Here is a 15,851-nt window from a genome sequence, read left to right on the forward strand (position 1 = left end):
ATAAAACCATTTTATGTAAGTAAACACTTGCAAATTTTTTTAGCACTTTGGCTACATATCCATCTAACAAATCCAATTAAGTGCTACTACTAATATGTTACAAATTAAAACTCCAACACAATTAAGCCTCATTGGTTCTCCCGCCAAATGCCAAGGAGCAAGTCGCACTGATGAAAAATGTGTTGAATACTTTAACATCTGTCATGGAACCAATTAAAAAGATTATCAAAAATTCAAACATAGATGGGATAAAGATTATTTTTCGAATAAACAATATCCATCAGTAGACTACTGAATTTGGATAATTCTACGAGAATAGGTGGGTATTTCTGTTGATATAGAAGGTACAATAGTTGCTACAAGCTGGTAAAAGCTTGCTGCTATAAAAAATCAATAATAACCTCTATAAGACATATAAAACAGGGTCACGCTTCAATTATTGTTGTATTACGCAATGAACTTTGCTACTGATGGGTTGGGTCTGTAAACATTTTTTGAGTCGTGGCATTTGGACAATATTTAGCAGAAAGAAACTGAGTTAATTGTGGCGTTTTTAATTTGGGCAACATCTTCTTCATCATGAAGATCATGCACATATACAGCAATGGAAACTTACAGGATTTGTTGACTTGAGATTAAAAATTTTTTGAAGGAAAATTGCAAGGGCATTTTCCATAAAAAGAAAAGGTGAAGGATTTGGAAAACACTGTTATAAACTTAGTTCCTTGCTGCTGAATGCTATCGATTACCTCTCCCTTTCCAAATTTCAGCAATTTTCAAGACATCGATTTTCAATAAAGATATTGCGCTAAGAAATAAGGCAAAATAAGAAAAAAATAAATGTTAACTATAGACTCACAGAAATGAGAGGCATCGTCAGAAGCCCCCATGCAAAAAATTCCAAAAATATTACGACGAGGGCATGAAATACACTTGGTGATCCAATACCTGAGGTCTGAAAACAGCAATTATAAAAAAATTAGTGAGAAGACATAATTAATGATCTGCCAGATGGACATTTATAGTACAGGAATGAGAGCCTGAGTTGATTTGATGAAAGCAGTCCAAAAAATGTTTATTTCTGTTGAAATGAGTACTTGTGGTATCGTTGTCAAATTTCAGCTCTTCAGTCTGCTTGACAGGATACCACCTCAGTATTTCCTGCTTGAGACAGGTGAAAAATATGCTTGAAAACAAGAGAAAAAAGCTCTTTCCACTGTCTCTTCGGTCTACCATTTCGATTTCCTTTCACACTTGTTTAATCGTTGCCTACGAGAATGGAGAGGCCGTAACTAGTCAGTTCTGTGACGTCAAGCTAGTAGATATTTACCGAAAACAACAAGCATCTCCGGGTCATCAGTGCATCGATGAGTGAGGCAGTCGCTGCGTGGACCAATCAGAGTGGCTCTCGATCAGCCGAAGTTGCGCGAGCGGCCCGTTTGAATCTGAGTGGAGTAACGATTTTCGGTATTACGCATTCATTTCCTCGATATTTAGACAATGTCACAAATGAACTAGTTAGTTTTCTAAAGTGAAATTTCATCCTCTTTCTAAACGGTTCTTATGAAATTTTGCGTCAGATCAACCCTGAAAGAGATATCGGCGAGAAATCATCGCGCGGCAAGCGTTCTCCCATAAGAACGCGTGTTAAACCGCGGCCGAGTTTCATCTACTAGTGTGACGTCACGGAATCGTAGTTACGGCCTCTCCATTCTTGTAGGCAACGGTTTAATGTTATCATCACAATTCCGACAAAGGAAACTCAAGCTTTCAGTCTATTTATTACATTATCGACAAGTGTAGTGCCCAATCCACATAAGGCATTTTTGATGTTTCTCGGCAAATCCATCCAAGATTTCGATGAAATACCAGTGAGTTGGCTGATATGAAATTCCTTAAGAGAGTGATAATAAGACTAGAAAGAATTGGAATTGACGCGAATCCTCATCTTTCATTCAGATGAATAAAATGTTTGAATGAGTAAGAACAGGAAAGAGAGAGTCATATTCGAGTCCAAGGTGATGGTCACTAAAGCCCTGAGGCTTACCAATGGTATCTGATGTTATCATCTTCAACACTGACCCTGAATCATATATGAGGGCCAAGGTGTGTTCAACTTTCCATCTGCTAGAATTGAACACTCATTGGCCTGTTTCGTTTGGACGAGTACGATGAGACTCCCTTTCTACTCAAGAAATATGGAGACTGATGAGAAATGCGGATTCAGGCCAAGATGTCAAGAATACGTAGCTAATCATCTATAGAGTCCGTCCTGGCACTCTGAGGACTAGTGAGTTACTGGGCTCAAAGTGTAAGAATTGTCAGCTAAGTAATTGAGATGCTTCAAGTGTGAATGAAGTACTTTGCTTACCGTTATCACCCCATCGTTTAGAATCGTTTTCCGATTCCGGATTATCATGCCAGCCACTTTTTTTGAAGTCTTGGGTGGCATTTTGGATTGCAGAGGTTAGGAACTCACACACGCAGAGAATATCATTTTTCTATGTGTTATCAAGAACTATCCAGTGTAGAATGGTCTTTAAAAACTGCAACAAGTTTTGATAAACTCATAATTATTGAACAATAAACCAGAGGAGAGCTGTAAAAGTGACACGGACTGTTATCAGAAAATTATATTATCAAAGCGACTACGAGATTCACCATGGATAATACTCAGTAATAGGAGAGTGCACTGTCCTCGACACGCATGAAAAGTTCGGCAGAATCATTGGGCGACAGCAGCGCTATCTAACTTAAGGCAGGTAGAACTCGTCCCTAGCTGGTATCATCCAATACATAGTGTATATTTCTGGTAACTTACCTAAACACACTTGTATTTTTCCGTGAATTGTTAATTTAACACTTTAAGGCGAACTATTTCTTGGAATGTTACAGGTTTATAGGTTATTGAGTTACATTTAATCATTTTCCAAAATTTTGAACCAAACGAATTTTACGAGGTTTTTCATCAGGTACCAACCCCTCTACTTGGACCAATTTAAGAGTTTTTTTCTTATTCGTTTCATTTTAAAATGGCAACATACAGAAGACCCAACTATTATTCCAAGGAAAGAAGAGGAAGAATGCGAGAAGATTCAAATAAAAAATAACTTTAAGACTTCGATATGGTTGACAAAATCTTCAAGTGGATAACTTCTAAAATATTTGTTTTATGTAGCACTGAAGTATAAAAAGATTTCCATGAACATGACAGCTCATCTGTTTGATGTGTTTTCCTCCATTGTGGAGGTATATTACACAGGTACCTATTCAAACTTACAAATTTATCGATAATGAAACAAAACAAAACATTGATCACTTCTGAATGAGGAGCTTTATTGAGATTGTCAAAAAAATAACATGAAAAAAACAAAATTCTATTTGCAAGAACATTTGAATGAAATCTTTGATCCAATTTTTAAGATTAATACAGATTCAAATGTTGTCTCGATAAGTTCATACAATAAAAGGGAATAAAAGGATTGTTTAATCTTAGCTTTGTTGCAAAGCACTCATAACCCTTGCTAGGCTCTTTTTTTGCTGGATTTTTTGTCAATGACAACCAGAAAGGTGAACTAGTAAAAATGTAGATAATGACTTTTTTTCCTTCAAAAGAATAAATAAAAAGTTACTTCATCACCCATTTTGCAGAGTTTTCGAAAACAGAAATTTGTTAGTGATCAGTTGCAAATATATGTCAGTTCAAAATTCAAAAATTGAGTACGACCAATTTATTAACATTCAATAGTTTTTTGAAGACTCTGATACATAGGAGGTTTTTTTTATTAACTGAAGATTTATTTGGAAAAAATATTTAATAATGATAAAATGATCAATGTGTTAAGCTTTCATAAAGTGGGTTTAATCAAAACTGGCCGTCTTGTAAAATTTGAGAATAATAGCCACAGAAATTTTGATCATCCGAATAAGAGTAAAAAGCTTACCAGACAACTTTTCATCATGTGCATTACACAGCCACAAAATCTCTCTTTTGCCGAATGAACCTATTTCAATCGTCATGATTTTTACTTAAAAGCTTTTAGGATATGAGAACACCTTCTTATTGCAGTCTAATAAGGTAATTGTAGCAGATGGAAAAAAGTCAGTTGCAGAAAACTCCTTCACTTTGCTTTTACAAGAAAAATAAATTTAGGATATAAGTACCATAAATTAAACAAAAAATTTCTATTAAAATGTTGCAATCCAGAAATTTAAGTTAGCTATATTGAGATTTAATGTTATGTATATTCAGTAAAATTAGTATCATAAAATATTGTTTACCAATACTGCATCATTTTGTTGGGGTTGGCAAGAGTCAGTCAAGCAAAGGAGGAAGGATTTAAAATTTAAAAGTTGGGATTAACAGCGTTTTGTTAAAAATAAATGGATGTAATCCACTTTTCTACAAAGGGGTGCTAAGGAGTAGCAACTATTATTCAGAGAAGGCTTTGAGTGTAACCAACATTGTTTCAAACTATCATCTATTAACATCTACGATTTCACCTGGCAGCAATGCCAATGATCTAACAATGGCATGAAAAGAAACAATTCATATAATTATTGGTGAAAAGTAGACAGCCGGTAAATTGTTTGATTGCTTCCGCATCGCCATTGACAGAAATTTACTTTACAGGAAGATGATTCAGCTATCTACTTCACACCAAGGAAAGCATCATCGTCTCTAACTTGTGCTTGCCAAAAGTGCAGTTAGGCTATATAGACTTATTTTATAGCTATTTTAATCGTCATAAACGTAAAGTTCTAATGTGAATTAAGTCAAACTGCGTACCTAGACAATTGCTCATCACAAGGATTATTTTTGTGGGGTACAAATTGATAATTTAAGTTGATTATAAAAACTAGCTGTTCTTAAATGATAGTATTGACAACTGAAAAAATCAAACTTTTAAGTCAAAATTAAAAACCAGTCACCCATCTGGCCTCACAATACTAACAAAATTTGTAAATTAAGGATCAATCAGGTACGCTCAGTGACTTTGATTAAGTGAAATGTTCTATTACGATTGATTATGAAGTATCATCTAATGTAAAACCAGCAAAAAATACTCGGGCAACTCAAGCAAAACTCAAAATTTAGACTTTGATTCACAAACACTTCAGGAATGTTGAAAATTAATTCTTCTTTGTGCTGAAAAATTATTTACTAGACATTCGTTTTTTCTATGATAACAAAGCCAAGTTTACTCTTATGTAGCCCTAATATTTTCATAAGAAGACTCTTCATAATAGACAGGATCAAAGAAAATGAGGATAGATAAATTGAAAAGAAAAGTAGAGTAAGATAAAAAAAAAAAACCAAAAAAATTCAGCCTAGTGTTATCTAGCCACCTTAGTGCGTTACCTCAAGTGGTGCAATCAAGGATTTTTAAAGATTATTTTTTATGCTGAGCGATTGATGAAACACTGTTTTATAAATTATTAAATGAAAGTACGAGTATTTTAAATGAGTTGACTGTACTATTCTTGCAGAAGAGTAATTCCTTCAATTAATAAAATAACTTTTTACAATACTGACTGTTTCTGGGAAAATTTTGCATCAAGAAACAAATTAAAATTGATTAAGTTCGTGTACATGCTAAAGTAGTGGTACATTATACTGCTCTGTTGTAAAAATTACAACAACATTCTTAAGTAGGAACCTAATGATATATACATAATTACAGAATTCACTATTTTCAAGAGTATAAAAATTAAAAAAATAAATACTTTACAAAACAAATTATTTTACAAAAAAGAATTATTTCTCACAATAAGTACACGCTTTTCCCTTTCCTTTTTTTTTTTAAAAAAAAAAAACACATAGTAGTAAAAAAGGAATTAATAAAGTAATATGTACAATTCAATATCACAAACATTAACTTGGTGGTAACCCACCATCAAAAAATAGACAGGAGACTCACTTAGCCACATAAGGGTTACTCTGTAGTAAGCAAAATAAATTGCTTTTAATCATAAAATACAATAATGTAGTGTAAAATATAGCTAAGATTACAGTTTGATAAATCATGCAATGAGACATCTACGGTGAAACTTGTAAAAATGCATATCTTGAATGCGGTGTTTCAAAATCCGTGCTCCTATTTTATTTTTTAAAAGGAGACTGAACATACACTATGGCTTGGTATTTTCACCGAGTGTTTTCTTCACATAGAAAAAAAAAGGGAATTTTTCAGAGATGATGTAGAGCAGTTTCCTGTGTAAAAAATAATGTATGATAGGAAAATTTACAATACCGCAAAGAAAGACATTCCTTTTAGCAGTTTCACCATCGACATGCAAATCATAATTCTTTCTTAGATTTACACTTATCCGTTTCTAAATTAGGTCCTAAGAAGTAGAGAAAAATTGACTTGCAAAAAAAAACATTCTGACAGAATGTACGGAGATTCTTTTACAACCATGGGTACCAAGCGGGATCCATGCGACACAAATTATCGGTGCTTTTTGCAGCAGCTACCAATGTGCTTACCTGGAAAGAAAAGAGCAATGAATTAAAAAATATTCGATGAAATTAAAAATCAAGACGGTTAAAAAATATGCAACTCCAATTTATTGAAAATGGTTACACAATTATTGTTAGTATGATAAAAACAGAGAGCAAATAAAATGAAAAATGTTCTCTCCAAGGAAAAAGAAATCAGCGATATGTTTCACTAAGTGTCTCATTTTGAGAATCTAAAGTCGCATTCCAAAAAATTCTCAAAATTACGTTTGTTCCACTTTAGTAGCATCTTGGAATGACAAAGAATAAAAGTGACAATGAAAGCAGTACAAATGAGTGTAGTCATGGTACTTACTTTGCTATCAGCACCATCGACGGTCGTCAAAGCATTCAGTCTGTTACTAATTGCTGTAACTGCCTTTGTTACAAGATTTATTATCATTTCACCGGGAACATCTCCTGTTGTGTGTGGAATCCCTTCTTCGTCAGTGGGCTGCAAACATTCAATTTATTAGTAAAAATTTATTTCATTTAAAATTAAAATTTTGCCAGCCGAGAGAGCCATTATAACAGGCTAATAAGATTCGGACCGATGCAACACTGGGCATGGTAACCGAATGTGATTAACTATTTCCAATCCGCCATCCAATCAAAATGCTGTTGAAAAATTCAGTTTGATATTGTTGTGTGGTCAAAGATACAAAGAGGTTTCAAATTTAGGGGAAAAAATAATTTGGGGGATTTTTCTTTCTCTTGATTGTATGATGTTCCAACTTTATTCAGAGTGACATGTTAAAAACGCAAAAAGGAAGAAGAGAATTCCCCAACTAAGCCTCTGAAAACTGGCTGAGCTTTGACTCAATATCTTACTTCCCCAAAGTTGTTCTCTTACTCCCTTGAGTATTTCAGCAAGACCAATCATTAGTTATGAATGTTGATCTTGGCTGTGTCAAAATTCAAAATTACTTTTAAAAAAACTGACGTAAACAGTCCTGTAATACAAGATGGCACAATGGCACATTGAGTCACACACTTACCCGAGAATTCACCTTTTTGTAACAAGCAACCAGCATTTCATCTTTCAAAATAGCACGTAAAATAGTTTGTACTTTGAAGTTTGGTTGAGAGAAACACCTGGCCGTAGCAATCATGGAGGCAGTCAATGGCCCAGAGACACCAACTTCACTTAGGAGCTCAGAGATGTTTGGCGTCAGTCGGAAAGGTACTGGTCTGTTAGCGTCAAGCTCTCCTGATGAAAAAATAACACTTGTTTGAAATTTGCGATCCAATGGATTCTTTGATAATTCAAAATGAGAAATAATATACTATTGATGGAAAGAGGACCTTGATAAAATATTGAGGTATCTTTGCAAAAAAAAGGGAAAAAGTTACCCTCTACCAAGAAAATTTTAAAGTGAGGCTTTGATAAATCAAGAAGTTACATTAGGTTATGTAGCTCAAAATTCATGACAAAGGAATTGGCAGCATAAAAACTCAATTGATGGCTTAATTTGCAGCAAATATGAGGTAGGGAATGCAAAAACTACACCAATTTCCCATGTAAATTACGAGGCTACAAGTGAATTTTAAATCTTGTCTTTGCGCTCATTACCGATTTTGAACTGTTTTGCACAACGATAACTCTTCAATTAGCTCAAATATTTACATTTACCTCAAAAATTGATGGTCCTTTGCAAAAATCAAAACACATATCAACGAGAATGCACGATGAAAATCATGGGGAATTCAAAACTCTGTTACTTCACAACATCTCAAATTAAGCAGCATTAAAAAATCCAGTGCAAAATTACCTTTGTTTTCATCGATGTCGAATTTGAAATACGCAATGTTGACGAGGCCTGAGTCTTGATGAATGAGCATCATGTCCGGATTCAACCTTGTTAAATGCAAAACATACTCCACAAAGCAGGCCAGAGAAAGTTGTGAGGTTAACTGAAAGGAGAAAATAATAGATAACCGGCATGAAAGTTGAAATATGAATAAGATTACTGACATGTTAGTAAAACACTCATCTTAGAATGCAAAGCCATTTATTAGAGAAGCATGACTCATGTTGAAATAGTTTATATTCAGATAATAAAACTGATTGTTACGATGGGTTAGTTGCGCTGGTCATAGAATCGTATTTTGATGCTTAATTCTTGTGGATTAGCTAAAAATAATAAGAGCTGTCCAAACCGCAATAATCTGCGTTCAATATTTACCGAGATATCGCCTATTAAAAAGTCTGGTTTTTGACTTCATCCAACGCAGTAGTGACATCCTTGGTTCCTTCCACCTTGTTTTCCACGTTGCATAACCAGTGCGTCACTGACCAACAAAAGCAAGGTGGAGGAAACCATGGGTGTCACTACTGCTGAGGATGACGTCAAAAACCCAACTTTTCAAAGGGCGATATCTCGGTTAATATTGAACGTAGAAAGTTGCAATTTGCACAGATCTTATTATTTTTAGCTAATCTGCAAGAATCAAGCATCAAAACACGATTTTGTGACCGGAGCAACTGACCCATTACAACAAAAAAAGCTCTGGCCAAAGACTAATGGCAGAGTTACTAGAGAATCCTTCATTGCAAAGTAGTTTGCTCCGGACATTCACTGGTAAGCAAAACGAAAGACGCTCCTTTCTTAGAGGTAAGGGTTTAGTTCATTTGAGGGTTTGTTATTTTGCGTATGTGTGTTTCTTAAGTCAAGTAAAAATTTTACCTTTATAAAATTTTCAGGACAAAACAAAGATACACAAATCCAATAATATTAAGTTAAATAAAAAAAATTAAAAAATAAAGAAATATTATGTAGTTTAGTAGTATCCAGCGAGTTTTAAAAGCATGTAACTTACTTTTTTGTTCAATACAAATGCACGAAATATGAGAAACTACTCAATACTTAAGAAAGAGAAAATAAAAAATTCGAGAACATACCACTTTCCTAAAGGTCCAGTAGTCAGTGGGCCCTACATACGTTCGTAGAGCCCATTCCTTGAGCAACGTACGAGGAATAACATTGCTTTGTACCTCCATTAGAAAGTCCCTGAGAACTTGCTGACTAGCTTGAGATCCACGACTCTAAAATTAAAAAGAAAAAATTGATGATCAGTAAATCAAAAGAAGAAATAAGAACCATGAATTTTAAGGATATTGATCATTCATACACATGACAGAATTGGTTAAAAAAAGGGGGGCTCATAATTTAAAAGACAAGCTGACATCCAGATTTTAAGTTCCTTCCCTAAGAAGAAGGGAAAATTTCATGAAGTTCTAATATTCTAAAAATGTGATGAATACTTCCATTTTTTCGAAAAATCTATCTAACTTCCCATTCGAAATAAATCATTGGAAAAGCCGTTTAAGAGAACAACTTCTTCTGAAACCTCAAGACTTTACACCATAAATTCTATAAATGTTAAATGCAAATACCTTCCAATGGTGTAGTGTATAGAGTTGGAACAGGGAAATCTACATTTAAAAAAATTCATTTGAGAAGGATGCAATCCAGCATTAAACACAAGATTAGATGCATAGACGGATATGATAAGTTACCAAAGGACTACAAACCTGAATGGTCGCCAAACGGGTGTAGTAGTTTATAAGAGGTACATCATGGTCAATGCAAAGCCGTTGACAAGATTTTTGGTAAATATCCAGCAAAGATATTGAAGATGGGTTATCTTCAACCAATCGCATTTGCGAAGAGGCTGCTACAACTCTGGGCACAGTCATTTGTAAAAATCTTCTGGCGGTTTCCTGCAAGAAAACGGTGAATTTCATTCTTAATTTTGAAACTTAGATTCTCATTTTATGTAAATCTGTCCTGAGTTTATAAGAACTTTTTCATCTCGAACAAAATATTTTCAGGAAAATTCAATCAACATAAAGCCACAAAAGACAGTTTTTAAGAATTTTGAAAAAACAATGATCATCAACTATTGACATTTCTTTACTGATTATCTCAAAAGAAACTCTTTCCCTTTTTTTTGGTAGTAAAAAGAGAGCCATCTTATTCAATACAATGAAATTCTTTGCAACATGATATTGAAGAAATGAGTGATGGAAGTAACCTTGAGTTATACTTTTACAGAGGGTTTATTTGAAACATACTAATTCACTGAAAAATTCTAATTTTATGGGATTTTCTCTTTATACTGAGATAAATGACTGCACCTTTAATGTTGTTCTGAAAATGAACATCATTATCACTCCGTTCTCCAAGAGTTGCCAATTTAGCATCACTCTCTGTAAAATTACTTTCCTTTCAGAAAAACATCGGCGAAAGTGCTCAGCAAAATTACCTTTTGTTTGCTCAAGTAATGATTCAACATCCGCATTAGTTGGAGCAATCTTTCCTCCCGCCGGGCGTCACCAAGGCCGGAATCATAGATGACAAGGTAGGGGTATATTTTACCATTGTGACCACGAATTAGTAGTCGCCGTGCGGCAGCATTGTGCTTTTGAACAATTTCTACTCGCGGCAAGAACCTGGCTATCCGTACCTGATAATGAGTGTACTGAAAATAAGAGAAAACGGATTAAACATGATTAAACAAATTTTTAATTAGAATGAAAGCACAGGCTCTCATCCTAAAGGTGTACTGTAAAAGACTTTCATAATTTGTAATCCTAAGACATTTTTTTTCCTTCTTTTTTTTGGTGTATTTTATTTATACCCTACAAAATACATACACCCATCTTTGCAAAAAAGATTATTGGGAAAGAATATTAAAATCAGTTTGGAACAACTGAGTCGTAGGTCATGGTAGCCGAAAGAGAATTTTGTTAAAATTACGAGGTGCGGAGCTTATCTGGCATCCTTTGACTGGAAGCGTCCAAAAATGATAGATCTTAGAAAAGCAGAATCTTACCTTGCTTCTTCAGCTGAAAATTCTTTGGTCCTACTCGCATTTTTCCTGCATTACACTGAGCCTGTTCAAGACGGCACGTTTATGAAGTAATAGGGATGTGTAAATGCTATTTTTGAATCAGATTTCAAGAAAAATTTAACAAGTGTAGTTTCAGCTGAGGTTACTCAGCGGTAATATATATTTTTATGAAGCATGTATACTAAGGATACAAAAAAAAGTTGAGAGCAAGCAGCAAAAATACCATCATAGCGAATAAAATACTTCATGCAAGATTCTTTGATTGAATATCTCACTTACTTTGGGAAGCAGAAATTCACCCGGCAACTCCACTTCAGCAGTTTGTAGACTAAAATTACTTAAAAATCTGCACTTTTCTTCTAATAAAAATGATCTGGAAAAAGAAAACAATTTTTTGTTAGTTCAAATCTTTGACGAGGAATCCAGAGAAAAGATAAATCTCATGAAAACGTTTAGCGAAAACAAGGCCTACAGGGAATCAGCATTCATCATTGCATTATTAAAAATTCTGAACATCAATCTGATTTATCCTTTTTCTTAAAGTTTGGGTAAAAGAGTGCTTGTATAAATGATTCCTCTTTATTAATTGCTCATTTTATGCATTTTACTAGCACGCAGCAGGCGCAGGAATAAAAATTAGTCGACAACCCTGAGAATAATCAATCTTATCAAGACTTATCAAACTCAAGAAGCAAATTGCAGAGGTGTCACTCACTTTGGAAGAATTTTGGTGCGGGCATCGATGATCTTGATCCATTTCTTGAGCTTGGTGATGATATTGTGCAGCTTCATCGCTCCCGGCATGGTGAAGTCAAAATCGGCCGTGAACGACATCTTCATCCTCTGGAAGACAGGATCCTGAATTGTGTTGTGCGCCCGGATTGCCATACTCTCCGATCCTGCATTTGCACACGATGAATTGATTGAATTACTAATGTTTTCTGTAAAGTAAAGATTAGACACCGATTACAGGACTAGATCCTTCCACCTACTCTCGTCTGTCCTCTTTATTCGCCATTTCTCTCTCTCGCCTCTCAGTTACAACATGAGTAATCAATCCTCTCTTTACAGAGATACATGCGCCTTGAATAACTTTCTAGGAAGATGAGCTCAGCAGATTTACTTTTAAAACTTCCTAACCTTTCATTTTGAGATACCATTTCATGATATTGTTTAACATCTTAACTAATTTTTATGAAAAATTCTCTATAGAAAAACACAGCCATGATTATTATTCTGAGCAACATTCTAAGAATGTTAATTTTAACAGTACCCCAGCATAAAATAATTTTACAGCTTTAGAGCTTTTCTATCTGCAACTGCAAGGGTGCAAAAAATCAATGTTAATGATAACTAGCTGTGGTGAGGGACAGAAACTGCGACTCAAACGTAATTATTAAATAAAAAAGGATGATGAATTTTAAGTCAGTGCATAGAGATAAAGATTTATTTCATCCCAAAATAGTAGGAGTCTTCTAATTTTTGAGAAAATAAAATTTTATATAAAGTTCCTGGCAAGTGTGGTTTTACTCTAATTACAAAAGAGAGGAATGAAATTACAGCTGCTCTTTAGATTCATGAGGAAGTGGTGTTACCACTGTGAATTTAATGGTCTTTCTGCCCTAAATTAGATACCTAGTTTGCTGGAGAACTTTCAAATTTGAGCCTTTCAGGCAGGATTGGCAGATGAAGGAGGTTCGAAATTTTCATCAAAAGTAAGAACTGGTTTTCATATTGGATAACCTACGTTGACAGAAAAAGGCTCTGAATCCTAAAAATACAAGGCTTGCAATGGTATCTTCTGAATAGATTCGGACGATTGTCTCATGTTGCGTGATGTATCGGTTGTCTCTCTTTTAAACTACTGATAGCACACAAAAAGAAAAGGCATGCGTATTAAGTAGGGAAAAAAATACTTTTCTAAACAAAAACTACTTAAAAAATTAGGATATTAAAATCACTACATTCCACAATACTTCATGCACAAAAACTAATCTTGAGATAGTAAACAAAGTAAAATTTCAGGGATACTTACCAACACCAAGACCAAAAGTTGCGACCATTTTATTAACGAAGTTTAAGGTATGAGGGGTGATGGTAGCATCATTGACAGCTCCTCTATTTTCAAATGCGATGCCATAGCACTTCGTGAGTCCTTGACGCAACTGTCTCAAGACTTCTTCGTACCAATTTTCACGGAACCAGATCATCTATGAATTATTCAAACAAAAGTTAAGCTATATGTAAAAATAATACATCTGATTTGATGAAAAATGCATTGCTGAAGCTTCCTAAAATTTTTAAGGGCATCTTGTGCACTCGCTACAATCTCTGTCAACATTCTGTGACAAAGCGACAGCACAGAGATGAAAAATGGGAAATGGAAGAACTAAAAATTAAGGTGAGTGACTACATTCGAAAGGAAAATTTCATTTTACAAAATTTGGAAAAACAACAAAGTATGTTATTCAAAAGAGCTTAGAAATTGAATTTTGGAAATAGCCTTCATGGCACATAGTGCCCTAAGAGTCTTGTCACCAACTCTCGTACAACCAAAATGCGGTTGTATGAGCTGAAAGATAATTTTATTAGCTTTCTAACGCCATCTTGTTGAAGTCATTTGGTCACAAATTCACTAATTTACGGCAATTTTTAAGCAAAATGTTTGCATAGCCCCTAGGAAAATTTTTCGCTTCTTTTAAGAAAATCAAAGCTAACAGGCATTAAGTTCTATCAAAGCAAAATGTTGACATCTAAAGTTGAAGTCAAGAGTTACGACCTTTGAAAGAACATATTAGTGAAAAATATATTGATGAAATTTAAACAACGCTGAATGATGCATTAAGATAATGAGCGTTCGTACACATCAAACTTTAGTACATGGTTCATGGCAAAACAAATTTAAAGCTATTCCCCTGGCTAATTACTTTCACATGGTACATAAGTCAATGGACATATGAAATTAGTGGCAGCATGTAGGCTGAAACGTTGGGGGGGGGGGGGATTTGGGAATTTTACTAAGGTCCATGGCCATGGGCAAAAAAATTTGGGGAGCAGCTGCCACCTCTCACTCCACACTTGTGCCCCTACTGTATAAAATAACTCAATATTTTAACATTTCAAAATTTTGCACGCTTCTTGTTGAAATTTTGTTTACCTGGTCAACAATGCCCTCCAAGGATAATAATGTAGTGGGATGAATTTCCCGCAAATTGTTCATAATGCGAGAACAGCGCCACATAGCTGGTGTTGCTTTAATCGGCCCAGTATCTGGATTCGTACCTGGAAAAGAGAAAACATTGGATTCTCATCAGACGTCACTAAGAAGTATCACTAACAGAGGTAAAGGTAATGAAAAATTAAATTATAAATATAAATAGAATATAAATGCAAAACATCGACAATGAAACTGGAAAAATGTGCATCTCGGTTGCCGAGTAACGTTATCTTTGCTCCTATTAAATTTTTTAAAGGGAAACAAAACCAGCATAATGGCTTGAAATTTGCACAGGATATTCCGCACATAGAGAAGAAAAATCACCGAAATTTTAAATTAATGACATTAAGTAGTATTCCATACAGAAAGTAAGTATGACAGGAAGTCTGCGACGCTGCAAACCGAGATTCCGTTTTTCTGCAGCTTCACCATTGATATATAAAATAGGAAGCGTTCATATACATTCATGCAATTTGGTCAGTATAATACACAGGTTTTATGACTGTTTTACACATCAAAAATCGATAACTTTTGAGGAAATTTTGAGGAATTCTAGTTGCACGCATTCAACTGAAGTCAGGCTAATTCTATCTCATGATGCCTAAATTTCTATCATGTTCTACTTTTTAGCACAGAACATCACTATTTAATGCCTTTAAACTATCCATGAATTCACTCTAGAATATGAATGAGATACTCACAAAATTTCAGTTAACAGTGTTGTTAAATTTTTGTTTAAAAAATAAAACATTGGAGAAAATTAGTGAGTGTCTGTTGTAGATAGGCTGCTTCCATGAAATAATTTTGGCTGAACCAGTAAAATGGTCTTCTGAAAAACCGTTCGAGAACTTTCCATGTTGTACTGACCATTTTTAAGGACCTTATATAATTCCTTAAAAATGGAAGTTTCCCTTTTAATATGTTTTCATTCTCTGCTACCAATGTATGTTAAGATGCAAATGCATGACTTGGGCATAACTACTTCACATTTTGGGTTGTTTCATTGCAGAAATATTAGGACATTGAACTCATCGAGCCTCACAATTGGAAACGTTGCATTGGACGTTCTTTGTGACATGAATGCTTGATAAGATCCGACATTTGCCGACAGACAGTGAAAATCGATGAAGTAATGGACAAAGTATTTATAGGATACACAATTTTTGTCCATTGTACGTACGTGACTTTTTGAAAGGAGGTTGGAAGGGAGAGGGGGGAGAAAAGGAACAGCTCATATAAATCCTGATGCAAAATAAAGCGTCTTGATTTGCGTCT

General features: G+C 34.5%; 2 protein-coding genes and 1 long non-coding RNA gene across 3 annotated transcripts in view; 1 reads left to right on the plus strand and 2 right to left on the minus strand.

Annotated features, from left to right (window-relative positions):
- The window catches only part of LOC109034863 (hippocampus abundant transcript 1 protein), a 19,139-nt gene extending 16,431 nt beyond the window's left edge, over positions 1–2,708 (minus strand). The window contains exons 1-2 of the mRNA XM_019048235.2: positions 2,372–2,708; positions 860–955 (exon numbers count right to left, since the gene is read on the minus strand). Coding sequence (XP_018903780.1) covers positions 860–955; positions 2,372–2,452 — 177 coding nt within the window. The 5' untranslated portion in view covers positions 2,453–2,708. The remainder of the gene's footprint in view (positions 1–859; positions 956–2,371) is intronic.
- LOC109034865 (uncharacterized) overlaps positions 1–12,108 on the plus strand; it is a 14,707-nt gene extending 2,599 nt beyond the window's left edge. Inside the window, exons 2-3 of the long non-coding RNA XR_002009178.2 lie at positions 10,739–10,867; positions 11,971–12,108. This is a non-coding gene — a long non-coding RNA (uncharacterized lncRNA). The remainder of the gene's footprint in view (positions 1–10,738; positions 10,868–11,970) is intronic.
- Positions 3,316–15,851, minus strand: part of Nipped-A (Transcription-associated protein Nipped-A) — a 61,593-nt gene continuing 49,057 nt past the window's right edge. The window contains exons 55-65 of the mRNA XM_072300240.1: positions 14,517–14,641; positions 13,395–13,569; positions 12,075–12,300; positions 11,639–11,732; positions 10,772–10,987; positions 10,038–10,226; positions 9,405–9,548; positions 8,275–8,416; positions 7,501–7,712; positions 6,819–6,956; positions 3,316–6,490 (exon numbers count right to left, since the gene is read on the minus strand). Of these exons, the coding sequence (XP_072156341.1) occupies positions 6,413–6,490; positions 6,819–6,956; positions 7,501–7,712; positions 8,275–8,416; positions 9,405–9,548; positions 10,038–10,226; positions 10,772–10,987; positions 11,639–11,732; positions 12,075–12,300; positions 13,395–13,569; positions 14,517–14,641 (1,739 nt within the window). The 3' untranslated portion in view covers positions 3,316–6,412. The remainder of the gene's footprint in view (positions 6,491–6,818; positions 6,957–7,500; positions 7,713–8,274; positions 8,417–9,404; positions 9,549–10,037; positions 10,227–10,771; positions 10,988–11,638; positions 11,733–12,074; positions 12,301–13,394; positions 13,570–14,516; positions 14,642–15,851) is intronic.

The sequence above is a fragment of the Bemisia tabaci genome, chromosome 5, assembly GCF_918797505.1.
Source record: "Bemisia tabaci chromosome 5, PGI_BMITA_v3".
Lineage (NCBI taxonomy): Eukaryota > Metazoa > Arthropoda > Insecta > Hemiptera > Aleyrodidae > Bemisia > Bemisia tabaci.